A 22,786-nucleotide genomic window follows, 5' to 3' on the forward strand; every position below is an offset into this window, starting at 1 on the left:
TGCATAAAGAGATATGTTTAAGTTCAAGGTACAGGGGGAAAACTGGTATTACATGCTATGAGCTATACTGAAAAGGAAATCATCAGCACTACCACAGCAACAGCAAAGGTAAATAGTGAGGGGAGAGACAAGGGTTAAGAGGATGTTTAGATTTCCTATTTGGCGAGGGTATGTTTATTAGTTTTCTCTCTCTTGGGAATAATGAAATTATCAAAAATTAAGAATGATGATGGACAGTGGAGTTTCAGCCTTCTACATGACGCCTGATGAATGCAGGTAGCTGAAGGATGCACTGACGGAGAACTAGATTGGCAAACAATGCTATACACTTATGACAGAAGGTTGTGCTGTTACAAAAAGGAACAATGTCGTGAGGCAAGCAAAGAGATGAATGGCCATGTGGTTGGAACATTTGGTGAGACAAAATAAGTTAGAAACAAAAAAACAACAATGCTATGCTCACCTTTAGAAAATGCTTATAAGAAAACAGGGGCCTAGTTGTAAGCTTTTAGAGCAGACACATTAAGTCCAGAGTGGTGATTATTATTTCTGCATTTTGAGAAGCTGCTTTAAATATTAACCTAATATTTAAAGATAAGAACAAAGCCGAACAGATTGGGGTTGAAGTAATTCAGAACATAGGGTAAGGAAGACAGTGTCTGTATTTTAGAACCACACATACTCTTCGAGACCAATGGAAGAAAGTTTTATTTGATCTGGAACTGAAATTTTCTGTAGTGCATAATCTAATTCAACCTACCTGTATAGCTCATTTCAACAACTGAAACACAGGAAGCACAGAATAAGAAAGAGGTCCTTTAATCCTGTATAGATTATTGTAATACCTGGAAACTATACTAGAGTATATTAAGCAGATAATCAAAAAGTATCAGCAAAGTCCCTGAGGGAGGGGAGAAAGAATATGGAACTATTAAACCTTACCATCAGGGAATCCCCTGATACTGTGTCAAACTTTAGGGACACCCAAATCAATAGGTCATGCTCCTGATCATGAGGCTTACTCTTGTGAAGCCTATGTAGGTAGCAGAGAAGCTTAGACTACCCATAGGCATGCCTAAGAGTTACTTCTGGAGGACCTCTGTTGTTGCACAGATGTGGCCTTAGTCTCTCCAAGCCCAATTCTGCAAGTAAAATCACTGGTCTCCCCACTATGTGGGACATGACATCCAGGGGTGAAAGTCTTCCTGACGATGTGGGAGAGGACTCCCAGGATGAATCCAGACCTGGCACCATGGGATCAACAATTACATCCTGACCAAAAGAAGGGAAAAGAAGTGTAATTAATAAAGTATCAGTGGCAGAGAGAGTTCAAATAGAGTTGACAGGCTACTCTGGAGGTTGCTCTTACACAAGCTTCAGGTAGACCTTGCTACCTATCATAACCTGCCAACCCCCGAACAGGACCATTCCAGCCAATCCTAAAGAACACCTAAGGCAATATATAAGATTCCACAAATGTTCCATGCACTAGAGTAACTTTCCAGAAACCTACAACCTCCAGATGGGTCCCTGGGCCAGATAAGTCCCTGAAACCTAGCCCAGCCTGTTCAGAACATCAGACAGTTCCACCTCCCTACCCCATATTAGTGAAAGACCCTTGCAATATGAAAAACTTAGAACTGCCATAGTGCAAACACCCCTAAAGAAAGGGATGGAAAGATCAAAGGTAATGGTGGAATTATACATAGAAGATACGACTTAACAAATGAATATAATACTGAATCATTAAATTGATATCTCTTTTAGTCTCCAGTATTTTTGAGCAGCTAGAAGTAAAAACCTAAAATCGTGAAATTGTAATCCATGTCAAAGTCTGAAATATGTTCTACAACTAATTGAGGTGCTGTGTTTTGAAAATTATACCTTTTCTGTATATATGTTTATTGTTCACAAAAAAAGAAGGAAAAAAAGCCAACTGCAATGATAAAAAAATATTTAAGCCCTCTAGCCTCCTATATTCTGGAGCAGCAAGAAGGAAAAATATGAGAGGATCATATGGTAGACCATGACAAACACTGGGATCTATCCTGTAGCCATTTTTTGAAGAGTGCTTTGAAAACTACTGTTTTTCTATTCTTTGCTTTGTATGTATGTTATACTATACAATAAAAAAGCTACAAAAAAAATTTAGCAAATCAAATCCAATAGCACATTAAAAGTACTATACACCACAACCAAGTGGGGTTTATACCAGGCATGCAAGGATGGTTCAACACAAGAAAATCAGCTAATGTAATACAGCACATTAACAAATTGAAAGGGAAAGATCATATGATCATATCAATTGAAGCTCAAAAAAGCATTCAACAAAATTTAACACTCTTTTCTGATAAAAACACTTCAAAAGGTAGGAATCCAAGGTTAAGTTCCTCAACATGATAAAAGGCATATGTGAAAAATCCACAGCCAGCATCGTGCTCAATGGTGAAGGCTGAAAACTTTTTTCGTAGGACTGGGAACAAGACAAAGATGTCCTCTGTCATCACTATTATTCAATATTGTGCTAGAAGTTCTGGCGAGAGCAATCAGGCAGGAAAAAGAAATGAAATGCATCCAAGTTAGAAAGGAAATAGTGAAACTCTCATTATTTGCAGATGACATAACTACACTTGGAAAATTCTGAGAAATTTACAACAAAGTTACTTGAGCTAATAAACAAATGCAGCAAAGTGGCAGGATATAAAATTAACGTGCAAAAATCAGTAATGTTTCTATACACAAGCAAAGACCTAACCAAGGAGTCAATTAAGGAAAAAATTCCATTCAAAATAGCAACTAAAAGAATCAAGTATCTAGGAATGAACTTAACTAGCGATGTAAAGGACTTGTACATAGAGAACTTGTACATAACATTGTCATGTACAAGTTATGTATAACACAGAGGACTTAATGCTATGTGCAAGTTATGTACAACACGGATGACTTGCTTATTACATTGTAAAAGGAAATCAAAGAAGATCTAAACAGGTGGGAAAACATTCCATGCTCATGGATAGGAAAGTTGAATGTAGTTAAGATGTCAATCCTACCCAAATTGATCTAGAGATTCAATGCAGTACCATTCAAAATTCCAACAACTTACTTTGAAGACTTGGAAAAGCTAACTACCAAATTCACCTGGAAGAGAAAGAGACCCCAAATAGTACAAAGCATTCTAAAAAAGAAGAAGAAAGTGGGAGGATTAATATTCCCTGATTTTAAAGCTTATTATTAAGTCACACTTGTCAAAACAGCATGGTATGGCTCAAAGATAGAAGTACTGACAAATGGAATTGAACTGAGAGCCCAGAAATAGACCACCAAATCTATGGTAAACTGATCTCTAACAAGGCCCCCAAATCCACTGAACTGGGCCAAAATACTATTGTCAATAAATGGGCATGGGAGAACTGGTTATCAATAGCTAGAAGACTGAAAGAGAATCCTTACCTTAGATCCTATACAAAAATTAACTAAAATTGGATCAAACACCTAAATATAAGAACAGTACTATAAAGCTCCTAGAAGAAAAGGAAGGGAAACATCTTCAAGACCTAGGAATAGGAGGTAGCTTCCTTGACTTCACACTAAAAGTGCAATCAACAAAAGAAAATAATAGATAAATGGGAATTCCGCAAAATCCAGTGCTTTTGCGCCTCAAAAGACTGTCAAGGCTGGCTCAGTGGCAGAATTCTCGCCTGCCATGCCAGAGACCTGGGTTCAATTTTTGGTGCCTGCTCATGCAAAAAAACAAGATAAAACAAACAAACAAAAAAAGACTGTCAAAAAGGTGAAGGGGCAGCCAAACCAATGGGAGATATATTTGGAAATCATACATTAGATAAAGGTTTGATATCCTGTATAGATAAGAAATCATAAAACTCAACAGCAAAAGAACAAGCAATCCAATTATAAAGTAGGCTAAAGATATGAATAGGCATTTTTCTGAAGAGCAAATACAGATGGCTAAAAAGCACAAAAAGACATGCTCATTGTCATTAGTTGTAAGGAAAACGCAGAACAAGACTACAATGAGATACCACCTCACACCTATAAGAGTGGCAGCTATTAAACAGGAAACTACAAATGTTGGAGAGGATGTGGAGATATTGGAACAATATGCACTGCTGGTGGGAATGTATAATGGTACAGCCACAATGGAAGACAGTCTGGCGGTTCCTTAGTAAACTAAATATCAACTTGCCCTATGGCCTGGCAATACCACTACTTGTACATACCCAGAAGAGCTGAAACACTGACACAAACAGATTTTGTGGCAAAATCACAATCACCAAGGGACGGAGGCAATGTAATGCCCGGAGACATCCGAGAGTATGTTGAGCAGATAATTTAAAAATATTGGCAAAGTCCCTTGAGAGACGGGAGAAGAAACATGGAACTATTAACCTTTACAACCAGGGAAACCCCTGATACTGTCTTAAACATTAGGGACTCCCAAGTCAATAGGCCATGCCTGTGATCTTGAGGCTTGCTGCTCTTGTGAAGCTTATTTATGTAGCAGAGAAGTTAAGCCTACAGACAGCATGCCTAAGAGTTTCTTTTGGAGGATCTCTTTTGTTGCTAAGATGTGACCTCTCTCTTGCTCGCTCTCTCTAAGTTCAACTCCACAAGTAAAATCATTACTCTCCCCACTACATGGAATATGTTATCTAGGGGTGAAAGCCTCCCTGGCAACATGGGATATGACTCCCAGGGATGAGCCTGGCTGTGGCACTGTGGGATCGATAATGCCTTCCTGACTAAAAGGGGGGAAAAAAGGGTAACAAAATAAGATATCAGTGGCTGAGAGAGGCTATTCTGGAGGCTACTTTTACACAAGCTTCTGCTAGATAATGCTATTTACCATGGCTTGCCAAACCCCAACCAAAACCATTCCTGCCAACTCTAAAGAACACCTAGAGCTTTCTCTGAGATTCCACAAAGGTTACCATGCACTTTTCAGAAACTAAAATCTCCAGACAGGTTCCTAAATCAGATAAGTCCTGAAACCAAGAGAGGTCAGTCTCTCCTTAATACCAACTAGTTCCATCCCCCTATCCCATATTGTTGACAACCCCTTACATGAAAAAGTTAGAACGGGCATAACCCAAACAACCATAAAGGTTGGGAGAAAGATCAAAGGCAAGAGTAAAGTTATACAGAGAAGGTAGGGTTTAATAAATGACTATGATTGCTGAATCATTATGTTGATATTTATTTTAGTCTCCAGTTCCTTGGAGCAAACCTAAAATTGTGGAACCATAACCCTTAACAAACACTGAAATCTGTTCTATAACTAATTATTGCAGTATGCTTTTAAATTTATTGCTTTTTTGTATATATGTCAATTTTCACAATAAAAAAAACACTTTGATATCCCAATACATCGTTTTAGTCTTACTGTTCAGTTATATTCCAAAACATTAACAGATGACTGGATTTCTTAAAATCAGATAAGGGTGATAAGCTTACAAAACCCTGATTAAAACAAATCTCTACAGAAAAATCTTGAAGATTTTTTCAGCTAAAAAGAACATTAATTAAATATACTACAAGCTTATTTTGTTGTGACTGGACTAAATGTTACCAAAAATAAAGCATTTTTCAGTTTTCTTTCTTTCATTATGAAAATAGTTTATCTAGCAGCAAGTAAACCACTGCTTACAACTAAAGATCAACTCACTATTAACTATTTCAAGTCAAATTTGTATTCAAATTTGCCTCATTGCCTAGGTAACATAAAATAAATTTATATCACATTTCAATAACTGTTAACAGTAACCTATTAATGATGGAAAACTATGGTTCTTTTCAAATCAAACTTGAAGGGGCTCCTATTGGCCTACAATCAAAAAAATTGGCTGTCAGAATAAATACTGATGACAACTGATTTAAGTACATCAATGATACAAAAATTAATAAGTTCATGTAGATTAAAAATAAAAAAAAGAAAACACCAGCCACCACTGGATATTGCTAGGACACCAACTCACTCTGAAAAGTGAGAAAGGATAGGAAAGAATCAAACACTGAACCTGCGTTGCCAGTACAAACTACGTTTTTAGAATAATTAAACTGTTGAGGTAGAACACTTCTTTACTAAAGAATTCCAGCTAATATATAAATAAATGAGAAAAATCCTCATATTGCAACCTCTAATGAAATATTGGATCTGGGCAACAATCATCAATGGATGCTATGCTCACCAAGTGAAAGATAAATAGAGAACTTTGTAACACAGGAAACAAGCTGTCATCACCTGAAACAATGTAGCTATCTTAGTATCACTAAAAGTGGGACAAGCAGATGTTATGCCTCCTATGCAGCAAAGGAAAATATACAGCACCAACTTTGAAGTACTCATCTCTAAAACCCTAAAACTGAATCTAATTATGTCTCTAGATGTAATTATCACTTTACAGGACATACAAAAAATAAAAGAACAAGTTAACTGATTCCATAAAAGAGTACTTAGATAAATGCAAAATGTGGGTTATTTTCTACAAGTACAAATGTCCCTTTTTCTACAAAATGTGATGGTAGTAAAAAGAGAAAGAAGGACAGGTCACGGTGGCTCAGCAGGCAGAGTAGAGTTCTTGCCTGCCAAGCCAGAGACCCAGGTTCGATCCCAGTGCCTGCCTATGGAAAAAGAAAAACAAGAGAAAGGAAAAAAACTAAGGACTAAGATGGGAGCCTAAGACGCCCCCGGCTGCCATTCCTCCCAACAGAAACTTTGAACAACCAGCAAAAAGTGCAAGAGCCAGCTTCCTCAAAACTCCAGAAAACAGAGTGCATAATTTGGCATATGACGAATCAAGAAAATTCAATTTAAAAATGGCTGAAAAAAAATGTGTAATACCTTTGATGGCCCTTTCCCTATACCCTTCCCAGTGTAGTGTGGAGCTGGCCTATGCACTCATTGTGCTTTCCTGACCTTGTTTTGGAGGAGCAGTGAAACCCATATGTGGCTAATGGGGTCCCTGTATGTCAGTGTTAGTCTATCAGGTGACAGCCTGAAAGACTGAACCTAGAAACACTTCCAGTGCCAGAACCTGCCAGAAGAAAATAAAAAGACTGTTATATGGGTAAATAAAACAGCAGGCAGGGCTAAAGCGGTGTAAGAAACACTGAAGTCAAAGGATTTACATGCTTTAAGTAATACAATATAGCACACAAGATGAGGATGAGAAAGTCTATTTCATAGGGAGTAGAAAATGCATCTGAATTCCTCTAAAGGAGGGCATTCCTAAGGCCCCTGAGCAAATACAAGCCCAGGATAAGAAAAGAAAAGGAGAGACTGCACTTTTTCTTTCAGAAAAGAAAGGAGAGACTGCACTTTTACATTTGCCTCAGGACGATCTTGATAGGGGCTCTGAAGCAGAGCACCAGCCAACAAGGAGACAATTTGCAAGGATTGTGAAAATTTTTTTTGTTTCTGCTTTTGTTTTTGTCTCTTATATAAACAAATCTATTTTATAGATAAAAGACAAAAAAAAAAAAGAACTCTGCCTGCTGAGCCCCCACGGTCCATCCTGAATGATGTTTTTTGCACTGGATTTTTTTTCGTTTTTGTTTGTTCCTAGCACTCAAGGCAATCACAATAGTTTCATTACCTGAATACAAACTTCAGGAACAGACATTAAAAGGTGGAATGTGCAACAAAAGATTACAAAACAAAAAGGAAACAAGAAATGATGACCCACCCAAAGGCATAAGATAAAAATCCGAAACCTTCAACAAGAATTTCATTTTTCCTGTTGTCTTTTTGTTTCTTTTTCTGAATTGATGCAAATGTTCTAAGAAATGATCAGGATGATGAATATGCAGCTATGTGATGATATTGTGAATTACTGATGATATTGTGAATTACTGATTATGTATGTAGAATGGAATGATCACATATTGGGAATGTGTTTCTTTCTGTAATTTTTTTTTAATTAATAAAAAAAAAAAAGGATATCACACCTTGGACACACCAAAGACTTTTTTTAAAAATGGTCCTCAATATGCTCAAGGAGATAAAGGGAAACATGAAGAAACAAAAGATAACAAGGAAAACAATTGAACAATATGAGAATATCAGTAAAGTCAGAAAAATTTTTAATGAACTGAACAGAAATACTGGAGTTGAGACCACAATACCTAAAATGAAAAATTTCCTAGAAGATTTCAACAGCAGATTGGAGCTGGCAGAAGGAAGAGTGAACTTAAAGACAAGACAATTGATTCAGGCTGAGAAGCAGAAATAAAAAAGAACTTTCAACAGTGCACAGAGCCTAAGAGACCTGAGGGATACCATGAAGCTTACCAATTTATGCATCCTGGCAGTCCCAGAAGGAGAAAAGAGAAAGGGACAGAGGAAATAGTCAAATTAAAATTGGCAGAAAACTTCCAAAATTTAATGAAAGACATAAATATGCACATTAAAGAAGCCCAAAGAATTCCAAATAAGATAAACTTGAAGAGAAGCATGCCCAGACGCATAGTAGTCAAACTGTCAAATGCAAAGGACAAGGAAAGAGTTCTAAAAGCTGCAAGAGGAAATCAGCTTGTTATGTACAAGGGAGTCCTAATAACATTAAGCACCAGTTATTCATCAGAAACGATGGAGGCAAGGAAGTAGTGAGCCAAAATATTTAACGTCCTAAAAGAAAACAATTGCCAACCAAGAATTTTATGCAACCTATTCTCAAATGTTTAGAAAATAAAAAGACAGTTATGTGGATAAATAGAATAATATGGCAAAATGTTAAAATTGGTGGATCTGGGTATCTAGGTGGAAGACATTCTAGAGTTTTCTGTATGGGTTTGGATTATTTTTGCAACTATCCTGTAAACTTGAAATTACTTCAAAATTAAGTTAAAAAAATTTTTCTTCGTTAGAACCTATACTGTAAAACAAACCGGCATTCTTTCACTTTTCTATTTTATAAATTATTTTAGTAAATTCTGAATTTCCAATTGCATCAAAAATACATATTTTTTTAGGTAACTGAAGAAATGTAAAAATGAAGGAGGTGTTAGATGACCTCGTTGTAATATAAAATTACAAATTTATATTAATTATGTTTGGTATATTTATTATTAATTACATGGTGGTTATATAAAAACCAAATTAATTATATGTGGTATATTAATTATTAATTACATGGTGATTATATAAAAACCAAAAATCCTTATCTGTTAGAGACGTATACTGAAATATTTTTATATGAAATGACATATCTATGATTTGCTTTAAAATATTCTAAAAAATTTGTTAAAGGGGAAAGATGAAAACATGTTAACGTGATGATAATTATTGAAGCTGGAAGATGGTTACATGGGATTTCATTTTACTATTCTCACTCCTTCTGGTATATGTGCAAATGTCCATAACAAAAAGAGTAGCAATCACTGCCCCAGAAAGTTAATATATGGTAAAAATAGTTTCAGTTAAGGGACTGTGAAGCTGTAATTCTTCCTAAAGAAGAAAAGGTTTCAAGTTTAAATTTCCACTCAGTCTACAAGAGGCTAATGGCATGAATTAATCTTACATCAGTTGGTTTAAAAATGATTTTTAAAAATCAGGATAGCTTTGAAAATAAACCTGAGTCTAAGTTTTGCCACCTCACAAATTGGACAACAATTAAAACAGGTCAATATTTTTAGATTCTAAGAATATAATAAACTTGATTCTTTAGTTCCTTTTGCTTGAAAAGTTATTACCATAACTAGCTCTAAGATCAGTTTCAATTAGCATCTTCAGAGTATTACTACAATAAGTAATTGCCTATATAATCTGGGCCTCAAAACTTGGCAGCCCAAAAAAAAAAAAACTTGGCAGCCCAAAGCAAAAGTTGCCAGTTTAATCTACATGAACAGAATTACTGCCAGTCATATAAAACAAATAATATATAATACAATGATATATATTATAGCACAGTTCTATTATTTTTATAACCTGTAAAACACTCAATTTAGATATGTTTCCTATCAGTTCTTCCAAAAATACAACTGTACAATTAACGAGACACCTTGTTTTCCTAAACCTGAGAATATGATACCTGGTTCCAACTGTTAAGATTTATTGACTGTTCTCCTCTAAATTCCTCAAGCATATTTGACATTAATCCCTACAACGGCTTCTCTCAAATGAAAAAAGTTTTGTAGTTTGCTTTCAGTTGTTCAAACAAAGGCTTCAATAATACATTAGGTCCTACATCATCTAGTTGTTTATCTAAATATGTATGTAGGCGTACTTGTTACACATATTCATGTGACTGTGTAAATACATACATATAAAGATATCGCTTCACACTGACATATATATTCCCATATTACTGTTCTATGAAATAATTCCATACTATGCAATATAAATGACTAGTTTTTATTAGAATATAAGCTATTTCTAGTTTTTATTATAAAAGAAGTCATGATGAAATTCCTTTTACATCTTTATGTAATCTCTGGCATTCCTTAAAACAAATTCTTAGATATAGTCTTGATGGGTCAATGGATATGAAGACTTTTAAGAACCTTGAGAAATATTACCAAATTGTCCCTCCAGGAACGCTGTACCAGTTACATTCTCATTACCTGTATGTGTGCACCCATTTTATTCAGTTCTTGACACTACTGGGTATTATAATTTTTTTAATAATCTTTACCTATATGTTTTCATTTGATCTCTTAATAACAAGTGAGAACAAAAATTGTTTCATTTTTTTCTTGGCAATTTCTATTTCATCTTTTAAAATTGCTATTTTACCATTTTTTATATTTTTCTATTGAAGAATTCCTCTTTCGCCTATTAATTTTTAAGGTCTTTTTGTATATACAAGTATTAAGTTTCTATCTGTCGTAAATGCTTCAGATATTTTTCCCTATTTGTAACATCCCTTTTTGCTTTGTTTCTGCTGTGTTTTATACATTTGTTTTTTTTCACTTTCAGGTGGTCAAATCTAGAAAGCAGTGTAGCATACTAACTGGAACTTGGAGTCAGACAATAGATTTAAAAATTTGACTCAACCACTTAAGCTATGTGACCTTCAGCAAATTACTTAACTTTGCTGAGACTGTTTCCTTATCTGAAAAATGGGGATACCATGACATAACATGTAGACAGAGTTGATATGAGGATTACATTTAAATATTTATCTGTTTATATATTATTTCCCACATCTGCTGAACAAATAATAAGCACTCACCAATAGTAATTGTTATTATTATTGCTAATAGCTACCATATTTTCATTTGTGACAGCAGTTCTCAAATTTAAGTGTGTAAGAAATCAGCTGAAATCCTTTTAAAAAAGAAAATTCCAGATCTCTGGGCCTCATTCCCACAACATTTATTTTGTAGGTACAAGATACGACCCTAAAACATACATTTCTAACAAGCATCTTCAGGTCATTCTGACGCAGGGAGTTTAAGATCACACCAAAAAAAAAATTTATTTATGGATTTTGACTTTGATGATACATTTGTATTATCTATCATTTGAGCTCTTAATAATATTCTGGCCTCTATTTTCTCCTATCATTCTTATATTTTTTAAAAATATTTAGGGCTTCCCGCGGCTGGCGAGGATCTGGGCCCTTTATGCAGAGAGCCCTTGTCCTCCGCCCACCAGGGGCAGGATCATTTGGAGAACAACTACTAGATAACTAGAAACAGTACAGAACAGCTCCCAGAGCCACGACAGAGACCAGACACACAGTGTACCCCAGTCTGGGACGGCTGGACCAGCTACGATACCCAACTGCAGTGAGGTCCCTGAGCGGCGCGCACTTCCCCAGGCCGCAGCGGCTGGTGGCCGGAGCCCTACCCTCCCTCCTTCCCGGGACGGCTGGGAACTTCGGATCAGCAGTTCCCCAGGCCGCGGCGGCCGGAGTCCCTCCCACACACGCAGCTTCCCGGGCTGGCTGGGAGCCTCGGATTGCCGGTTCCCCAAGCCACGGCGGCCGGCGACCAGAGCCCCTCCCACACCCGCGGTTTCCCGGGCCGGCTGGGAGCCTCGGATCAGCGGTTCCCCAGGCCGCGGCGGCCGGCAACCAGAGCCCCTCCCACATGCGCGGCTACCCGGGCCGGCTGGGAGCCTTGGATCAGCGGTTCCCGGGCCGCGGCGGCCAGCGGCCAGAGCCCCTCCCACACACGCAGCTTCCCGGGCTGGCTGGGAGCCTCAGATCAGCGGTGCCCCAAGCCGCGGCGCCCCTCCCACACACCCAGCTTCCCAGGATGGCTGGAAGCCTCGGATCGGCGGTTCCCCAAGCTGCGGCGCCCCTCCCACACACGCAGCTTCCCGGGCCGGCTGGGAGCCTCAGATCAGCGGTTCCCCAAGCCGCGGCACCCCTCACACACACACAGCTTCCCGGGATGGCTGGGAGCCTCGGATCGGCGGTTCCCCAAGCCGCAGTGGCCGGAGACCGGAGCCCGTCCCACACACGCGGCTTCCCGGGCCGGCTGGGAGCCTCAGTTCAGCGGTTCCCCAAGGGGCGGCGGCTGGTGCCCCTCCCCCACAGGCGACTTCCCGGAGGGAAAGGAAAGAGTCTCCAACAGTAGTAGAGACTGAGCCCAACCTAACACCAATAGTGGCATTAATGAACAACTTCTGACTACTAAAAATAGGCCCTCAGCTCAGGCGAAACTGATCAAGGCAGAAGTCGCCGACTGGGCTAACTGAAAAAGAGGAAAGGGGGCAAAACAGAGCCTTCTGCGGCTGTTTCTACGGAGGCTTGGTTGCCTCTGGGTTCAGCGCTGGGATTACACAGGTTGCAACTGCCCCGAACGCAGAAACAGGCTGCTTTCAGGGCTCTCTACGACCTGAACCTTCCCCACAGGAGGGGTGAAATGCAACTCAGGTGGAATTCCTCTCTCAAGAAATTCAGATCCCAGGACTTCACAATTTGAAGCCATTAAAACAAACCCACAACCTTTCCTCTGTCTCCACCACACACCCAGCAGCGAGAGTCTTCCAAAGTTAAAGGAGCCACATCTTTTGCTGGTGGGACCCGCAGACAGACAAGCACCACATACTGGGCAAGATAAGAAAAACAGAGCCCAGAGACTTCACAGTAAAGTCTTTCAACCTGCTGGGTCCCACACTCAGGGAAATCTGATTAAATGCCCAGACACCAGCAAAAAATAACAAATCACACCAGGAAAATTGAAGATATGGCCCAGTCAAAGGAAGAAACCAATAGTTCAAATGAGATACAGGAGCTGAGACAACTAATTCTGAATATACAAACAGAAAAGGAAAACCTCTTCAAAAACCAAATCAATAAATTGAGGGAGAACATGAAGAAGGCATGGGATGAACAAAAAGAAGAAATAGAAAATCTGAAAAAAACAAATCACAGAACTTATGGAAATGAAAGATACTGTAGAAGAGATGGAAAAAACAATGGAAACCTACAATGGTAGATTTCAAGAGACAGAGGTTAGAATTAGTGAACTTCAGGATGGAACATCTGAAATCCAGAAAGAAACAGAATCTATAGGGAAAAGAATGGAAAATTTTGAGCAGGGGCTCAGGGAACTGAATGATAATATGAAGCGCACAAATATACGTGTTGTGGGTGTCCCAGAAGGAGAAGAGAAGGGAAAAGGAGGAGAACAACTAATGGAAGAAATTATCACCGAAAATTTCACAACTCTTATGAAAGACCTAAAATTACAGATCCAAGAAGTACAGCGCACCCCAAAGAGAATAGATCCAAATAGGCGTTCTTCAAGACATTTACTAGTTAGAATGTCAGAGGTCAAAGAGAAAGAGAGGATCTTGAAAGCAGCAAGAGAAAAACAATCCATCACATACAAGGGAAACCCAATAAGACTATGTGTTGATTTCTCAGCAGAAACCATGGAAGCAAGAAGACAGTGGGATGATATATTTAAATTACTAAAAGAGAAAAACTCCCAACTAAGACTTCTATATCCAGCAAAATTGTCCTTCAAAAATGAGGGAGAAATTAAAACATTTTCAGACAAAAACTCTCTGAGAGAATTTGTGACCAAGAGACCAGCTCTGTAAGAAATACTAAAGGGAGCACTAGAGTCAGATACGAAAAGATAGAAGAGAGAGGTATGGAGAAGAGTATAGAAAGAAGGAAAATCAGATATGATATATATATAATACAAAAGCCAAAATGGTAGAGGAAAGTATTACCCAAACAGTAATAATACTAAATGTTAATGGACTAAATTCCCCAATCAAAAGACATAGACTGGCAGAATGGATGAAAACACAGGATCCTTCCATATGCTGTCTACAGGAAACACATCTTAGACCCAAAGATGAACATAGGTTGAAAGTGAAAGGTTGGGAAAAGATATTTCATGCAAATAACAACCAGAAAAGAGCAGGAGTAGCTATACTAATATCCAACAAATTAGACTTCAAATGTAAAACAGTTAAAAGAGACAAAGAAGGATAATACCTACTAATAAAAGGAACAATTCAACAAGAAGACGTAACAGTCATAAATATTTATGCACCGAATCAGAATGCCCCAAAATACGTGAGGCATACACTGCAAATACTGAAAAGGGAAATAGACACATCTACCATAATAGTTGGAGACTTCAACTCCCCACTCTCATCAATGGACAGAATATCTAGACAGAGGATCAATAAAGAAATTGAGAATGTGAATATTACAATAAATGAGCTAGACTTAACAGACATTTATAGGACATTACACCCCACAACAGCAGGATACACCTTTTTCTCAAGTGCTCATGGATCATTCTCAAAGATAGACCATATGATGGGTCACAAAGCAAGTCTCAACAAATTTAAAAGATTGAAATCATACACAACACTTTCTCAGATCATAAAGGAATGAAGTTGGAAATCAATAATAGGCAGAGTGCCAGAAAATTCACTAATACGTGGAGGCTCAACAACACACTCTTAAACAACCAGTGGGTCAAGGAAGAAATTACAAGAGAAATTAGTAAATATCTCAAGGCGAATGAAAATGAAAACACAACATATCAAAACCTATGGGACGCAGCAAAGGCAGTGCTAAGAGGGAAATTTATTGCCCTAAATGCCTATATCAGAAAAGAAGAAAGGGCAAAAATTCAGGAATTAACTGTCCGCTTGGAAGAACTGGAGAAAGAACAGCAAACTAACCCCAAAGCAAGCAAAAGGAAAGAAATAACAAAGATTAGAGCAGAAATAAATGAAATTGAAAACATGAAAACAATTGAGAAAATCAATAAGACCAGAAGTTGGTTCTATGAGAAAATCAACAAGATTGATGGGCCCTTAGCAAGATTGACAAAAAGAAGAAGAGAGAGGACGCAAATAAATAAGATCAGAAATGGAAGAGGAAACATAACCACTGACCTCACAGAAATAAAGGAGGTAATAACAGGATACTATGAACAACTTTACGCTAATAAATATAACAATGTAGATGAAATGGACAAGTTCCTAGAAAGGCATGAACAACCAACTTTGACTCAAGAAGAAATAGATGACCTCAACAAACCAATCACAAGTAAAGAAATTGAATCAGTCATTCAAAAGCTTCCCAAAAAGAAAAGTCCAGGACCAGACGGCTTCACATGTGAATTCTACCAAACATTCCAGAAAGAATTAGTACCAACTCTCCTCAAACTCTTCAAAAAAATTGAAGCGGAGGGAAAGCTACCTAATTCATTCTATGGAGCCAACATCACCCTCATACCAAAACCAGGCAAAGATATTACAAAAAAAGAAAACTACAGACCAATCTCTCTAATGAATATAGATGCAAAAATCCTCAACAAAATTCTAGCAAATCGAATCCAGCAACACATTAAAAGAATTATACATCATGACCAAATAGGATTCATCCCAAGTATGCAAGGATGGTTCAACATAAGAAAATCAATTAATGTAATACACCATATCAACAAATCAAAGCAGAAAAATCACATGATCATCTCAATTGATGCAGAGAAGGCATTTGACAAGATTCAACATCCTTTCCTGTTGAAAACACTTCAAAAGATAGGAATACAAGGGAACTTCCTTAAAATGATAGAGGGAATATATGAAAAACCCACAGCTAATATCATCCTCAATGGGGAAAAACTGAAAACTTTCCCCCTAAGATCAGGAACAAGACAAGGATGTCCATTATCACCACTATTATTCAACATCCTGTTGGAGGTTCTAGCCAGAGCAATTAGACAAGAAAAAGAAATACAAGGCATCAAAATTGGAAAGGAAGAAGTAAAACTATCACTGTTTGCAGACGATATGATACTATACGTCGAAAACCCGGAAAAATCCACAACAAAACTACTAGAGCTAATAAATGAGTACAGCAAAGTAGCAGGTTACAAGATCAACATTCAAAAATCTGTAGTGTTTCTATACACTAGCAATGAACAAGCTGAAGGGGAAATCAAGAAACGAATTCCATTTACAATTGCAATTAAAAGAATAAAATACTTAGGAATAAATTTAACTAAAGAGACAAAAGACCTATACAAAGAAAACTACAATAAACTGTTAAAAGAAATCACAGAAGGCCTAAATAGATGGAAGGGCATACCGTGTTCATGGACTGGAAGACTAAATATAGTTAAGATGTCAATTCTACCTAAATTGATTTACAGATTCAATGCAATACAAATCAAAATCCCAACAACTTATTTTTCAGAAATAGAAAAACCAATAAGCAAATTTATCTGGAAGGGCAGGGTGCCCTGAATTGCTAAAAGTATCTTGGGGGAAAAAAACCAAGCTGGAGGTCTCACGCTGCTGGACTTTAAGGCATATTGTAAAGCCACAGTGGTCAAAACAGCATGGTATTGGCATAAAGATAGATGTATCGACCAATGGAATCGAATAGAGTGCTCAGATATATACCCTCTCATCTATGGACATTTGATCTTTGATAAGGCAGTCAAGCCAACTCACCTGGGACAGAACAGTCTCTTCAATAAATGGTGCCTAGAGAACTGGATATCCATATGCAAAAGAATGAAAGAGGACCCGTTTCTCACACCATACAAAAGTTAACTCAAAATGGATCAAAGATCTAAACATTAGGTCTAAGACCATAAAACAGTTAGAGGAAAATGTAGGGAGATATCTTATGAGTCTTACAATTGGAGGCGGTTTTGTGGACCTTAAACCTAAAGCAAGAGTACTGAAGAAAGAAATAAATGGGAGCTCCTCAAAATTAAACACTTTTGTACATCAAAGAACTTCATCAAGAAAGCAGAAAGACAGCCTACACAATGGGAGACAATATTTGGAAACGACATATCAGATAAAGGTCTAGTATCCAGAATTTATAAAGAGATTGTTCAACTCAACAACAAAAAGACAGCCAACCCAATTACAAAATGGGAAAAAGACTTGAACAGACACCTCTCAGAAGAGGAAATACAAATGGCCAAAAGGCACATGAAGAGATGCTCAACGTCCCTGGCCATTAGAGAAATGCAAATCAAAACCACAATGAGATATCATCTCACACCCACCAGAATGGCCATTATCAACAAAACAAAAAATGACAAGTGCTGGAGAGGATGTGGAGAAAGAGGAACACTTATCCATTGTTGGTGGGACTGTCAAATGGTGCAACCACTGTGGAAGGCAGTTTGGCGGTTCCTCAAAAAGCTGAATATAGAATTGCCATACGACCCAGCAATACCATTGCTAGGTATCTACTCAGAGGACTTAAGGGCAAAGACACAAACGGACATTTGCACACCAATGTTTATAGCAGCATTATTTACAATTGCAAAGAGATGGAAACAGCCAAAATGTCCATCAACAGACGAGTGGCTAAACAAACTGTGGTATATACATACGATGGAATATTATGCAGCTTTAAGACAGAATAAACTTATGAAGCATGTAATAACATGGATGGACCTAGAGAACATTATGCTGAGTGAGACTAGCCAAAAACTAAAGGACAAATACTGTATGGTCCCACTGATGTGAACCGACATTCAAGAATAAACTTCGAATATGTCATTGGTAACAGAGACCATCAGGAGTTAGAAATAGGGTAAGATAATGGGTAACTGGACCTGAATGGATACAGACTGTGCAACAGAACTGGATACAAAATCTCAAAAATGGACAGCACAATACTACCTAATTGTAATGTAATTATGTTAGAACACTGAATGAAGCTGCATCTGAGCTATAGTTCTTTTTGTTTTTTTTAATATATTTTTTGTATTTTTTATTTTTATTTTTTCTCTATATTATCATTTTATTTCTTTTTCTGTTGTCTTGCTATTTCTTTTTCTAAATCGATGCAAATGTACTAAGAAATGATGATCATACATCTATGTGATGATATTAAGAATTACTGATTGCATATGTAGAATGGAATGATTTCTAAATGTTGTGTTAGTTAATTTTTTTTTAATTAATAAAAAATATATATATTTAATCCAATCGGGTAACTGGAGCTGAAGGGATACAGATTGTGCAACAGGACTGTTTGTAAAAATTCAGAAATGGATAGCACATACTACCTACCTGTAATACAACAATGTTAGAACACTGAATGAAGCTGAATGTGAGAATGATAGAGGGAGGAGGCCTGGGGGCACAAATGAAATCAAAAGGAAAGCTAGACAATAAAGACTGACATGGTATAATCTAGGAATGCCTAGAGAGTATAATAATAGCGACTAAATGTACTAATTTAAAAATGTTTCCGCATGAGGAAGAACAAAGCAATGTCAATAATGCAGGGTGTTGAAAATAGATGGTAATATTTTAAAACTTTAATGTATGTGTGAGACAAGCAAAAAAATATTTATTTGGTACAAAATTTATATTTTGACAAGTGCATTTCCTAATATAACTTATGTGGACAGCTTAATCGAACACCACAGTATTCGGAACCTTGCATAGGGCATGAGATTTTGTAGGTTTATCCAGAATGATGCTCAGATAAATTCCACAGCAATTTGAACAGTGAATAGGGAAGTATTTGCAGAGTCCCCTAGGGGGAATGGTGAGAAAGCAGGAAAATTTAACTTCCCCAAGTGGAGAATTATTGATATTTTCACAGGCAGTGGGCACAGCCAAAGCAATAGGCCAAGCTTCCAATCTTGGAGTTTCTTCATAGGAAACTTAATCCTGCAAGCCTAAGAGTCACCCCCAAGAGAACCTCTTCTGTTGCTCAGATGTGGCCTCTCTCTCCTGGCCAACACAGCAAGCAAACTCACTGCCCTCCCCCCTCTCTACGTGGGACATGACTCCCAGGGGTATGGACCTTCCTGGAACATGGGACAGAAATCCTAGAATGAGCTGGAACTCAGCATTAAGGGACTGAGAAAATCTTCTAGACCAAAAGGGGGATGAGCAAAATGAGACAAAATAAAGCATCAATGGCTGAAAGATTCCAAACAGAGTCTAGAGGTTATCCTGGAGGTTATTCTTATGCATTAAATAGATATCACCTGTTTAGTTAAGGTGTAATGGAGAGGCTAAAGGGAACTGTCTGAAAATGTGGAGCTGTGCTCCGGTGGCCATGTTTCTTGAAGATAACTGTATAATGATATGGCTGTTGCAGTGTGACTCTGTGGTTTGAGAGCCTTGTGTCTGATGCTCCTTTTGTCTACCTTATCGACGGACAAACGAAACATATGGATTAAAAACAAACAAATAACAGGGGGAACAAGTGTTAAAATAAATTTAGTAGATTGAAATGTTGGTGATCAGTGAAGGCGAGGGGTAAGGGGTATGGTATGTATGAATTTTTTTCTGTTTCCTTTTTATTGCTGTATCTGAATTGATGCAGATGTTCTAGGAAATGATGATGATGAACATACAACTATGTGATGATAGTGTGAGTTATTGATTATATAACAAGAACAGAATATGATACTGTCTGTGTTTGTATGTGGTTATGTATCATAAATAAAAAATAAATAATTTAAAAAAAATGTTTAATCCATCTAAAATGCATTGGATATATGGCTGGACAACTGCCTCAACAGAATTTTTTCAATAATCATACCTTTCGCCTCTAATTTGCAAAACATCTCCTTTACCATGAGGAAACTAATATTGTTTCCATTGCTTCATCATGTTTTAATAACTTATAAGGAAACTCTCCCATTACTTCTGTTTTTCAACATTTTCTTTTCATAATTCTGCCTGTTCAATTTGCCAGGCAATTTTTTTAGTGTTTTAATAGATATTTATCAACTTATAACAAGCTGTGAGTTTTTCAAATCCAAATTAACTTCACAGTAATTCTGCCAAAGTCTCACTGGGATTTTGCCTGGAATTACATTAAAAACCTTTGCAGAAATGTGACTGTGGGATTGTGAAAACCTTGTTGTCTGATGCTCCTTTTATCTATCCTATCGACAGACGGGTAAAACATATAGATTAAAAATAAATAAATAACAAAAAAAAAAAAACCTTTACAGAGAGGCAGAGGATAAAGCCAGAGAAGAATACATAGAAAACTTCAATAATATTGATAGTATTCTATCTCTAAAATGAGTTCACAGGTAGTGATTTCATTATTACTTTCTGTAACTTGCCTAAATAGTAAATTTGCTTTTACTAATATTAAATATTTCTTAATAAGCACATTTTTAAGAAAAAATAAAACACTTAGAAAATATAAACGAATATCAATTTAATCTCTGTCCTCTATTATTCTCCCCATTTCTGTTCTTTCTCTTAGACTGTCTCTTACAGATCTTAGCTTAAATAAATGTTTATTTATTACCTACATATTTATATATATATATATTACCTACATATATATATATATATATATATATATATATATATATATATATATATATTTTTTTTTTTTTTTTTTTTTTTTACACGGCAGGCACCAGGAACCAAACCTGGGTCTCCGGCATGGCACGCAAGAATTCTACCACTAAGCCACTGTTGCCCTGTTACCTACATTTCCATATATTATAATGTATATATTATCTACACACATATATAACATTTTTTTTAACGGATCTGTCTCAGATCCCTCAAAATTGGCACAGGTATAGGCCCCACACATCCTTTACTTACCTCTCCTATAGAACAGTGGATCATAACTATTACATTAGTTGTCTATTTTACCAACAGACTGCCACTAGTCTGTCAACCTCCTGACAACAGGACTATGTCCACAGCACTTGGACCATGTCCAGTATACAATAAATGTTCAATCAACATATCTAAATTAATAGATGACTACAGGTTCATCCACCTTCTTGCTCTGATTAAAACCTGGCTCTCCCCTCAGGATGCTGCCTCTGATGCACACCTGTCACATGTTTTATGTACAGTAAAAGTTGAAGGATGTTACTGGGATCTGTCCCGTAACTAACTGTTGAAGAGTGCTTTGAAAACTATTGTTTTTTTCTTTTTTTGCTTTGTATATATGTTATACAATAAAAAAAGTTTAAAAAAAAAAAGTTGAGTGATGTAAAAATATATACATCATAAAAAGACAAGAAGGAAATATTCTAAAAGATTAAAAGCAGATATCTCTGAGAGGAAAGATTAAAGATGACTGTTAATCATCCTGGGGGCCTGACAGTTTCAAATGTTAATATGGCTGTAAAAAAACTGTATTTTACAAGAGGGATGCAGCATAGTTTGATGATCTAGAGCATGAGCTCTAAAGTCAGACAGGGCTGGATAAAATCCCATGTCCACAGTTTCCCCAACATGTTAACCTAAGATAAGTTATTTTAACCTCCTTTTACCACAGTTTCTTTACCAGCAAAACGAAGGTAATAATAATTTCAAGAATAACTGGCTCATGATGAAGGCCACTTAGAGTGAATCCACTTAAAATATGAACCAAAATGTCTTGGCGGATGTAGGGGTGGGGGCACAGTAAAAGTAAGGGCTATGGTGGAAATTAGGACTTTATTTTGAAAAATGTAAAAATTATAAAAATACCTTTATAGTTCACTAAAGTTACTCTATTCCTCTAAGAAATACTACCTGATGGTTATTTAAAAGGAAAAAATACTTCCGCATCAACACACTTGCCAAAAAAAAAAGGAAACTCATCCTCAAAATAAAATGTTTAACAGGGATAAAGGACAGTCAAACATACCTATAAGTTCAGGTGGGTTTCTCTCATTAAACCGCTCACACAGGCGAATAAATGTCTCAGTGTTCTCAGCGGTAGGGCATTCACCATGTCTAGCAAAATAGAAAAAAAAAATTGTTCTAAAGAAGAAATTACAAATTTCATTGAAGTTTTTGATTTTAAAAAGTATCCATACAACTCACCCTTTACACTGAAGTTTTATATATTTGATTCCTTCTTTTTCTATGTCATTTCTGTCATAGAACCTTGAAGTATTTGTCAGGTCCACCAACAATCCCATCTTAACCTTAAAAAGGAAAGAAAGCAGATGTACTATTAACCAAATATGTTCCAAAACAAGACTACTAAATGGGACTATCACAGTTCATCAACTAAAATGAGGAAGATTTTGTACTCATGCTGCCACTGTACTTCCGACAGCAAAAGTACCACTTACCCAAGACTTATTCAGGGCACTAGAACTTAGCAGGCATTCAATAAAATAAATGAAACTGATTAACCCCCAAACCAATGAAGCAACAGGAACATAAGCAAAACAGTAAAACATCACAAAAGTCCACCAGCACGGAATACATTTGGAGTTAAAAGAAAACACTGCCATATTTTTCTGCATTTGTCACTCCTCCAATGATTTATTAGACAAGAATTTAGAGTGGGAATGAATTCTATCTGGCACACTCCAACCAAGATCCTGAAACACATCAACGCAGCAGTCTAGGCAGCCACCA

At 37.0% G+C, this 22,786-nt stretch overlaps 1 protein-coding gene across 4 annotated transcripts in view; it reads right to left on the bottom strand.

Annotated features, from left to right (window-relative positions):
• The window catches only part of RNGTT (RNA guanylyltransferase and 5'-phosphatase), a 338,823-nt gene that overhangs the window by 299,068 nt on the left and 16,969 nt on the right, over nt 1-22,786 (bottom strand). For all 4 annotated transcript variants that reach the window (XM_077162393.1, XM_077162394.1, XM_077162392.1 and 1 more), the window contains exons 3-4: nt 22,241-22,344; nt 22,062-22,150 (exon numbers count right to left, since the gene is read on the bottom strand). In XM_077162393.1, coding sequence (XP_077018508.1) covers nt 22,062-22,150; nt 22,241-22,344 — 193 coding nt within the window. The remainder of the gene's footprint in view (nt 1-22,061; nt 22,151-22,240; nt 22,345-22,786) is intronic.

Source organism: Tamandua tetradactyla, chromosome 5, assembly GCF_023851605.1.
Source record: "Tamandua tetradactyla isolate mTamTet1 chromosome 5, mTamTet1.pri, whole genome shotgun sequence".
Lineage (NCBI taxonomy): Eukaryota > Metazoa > Chordata > Mammalia > Pilosa > Myrmecophagidae > Tamandua > Tamandua tetradactyla.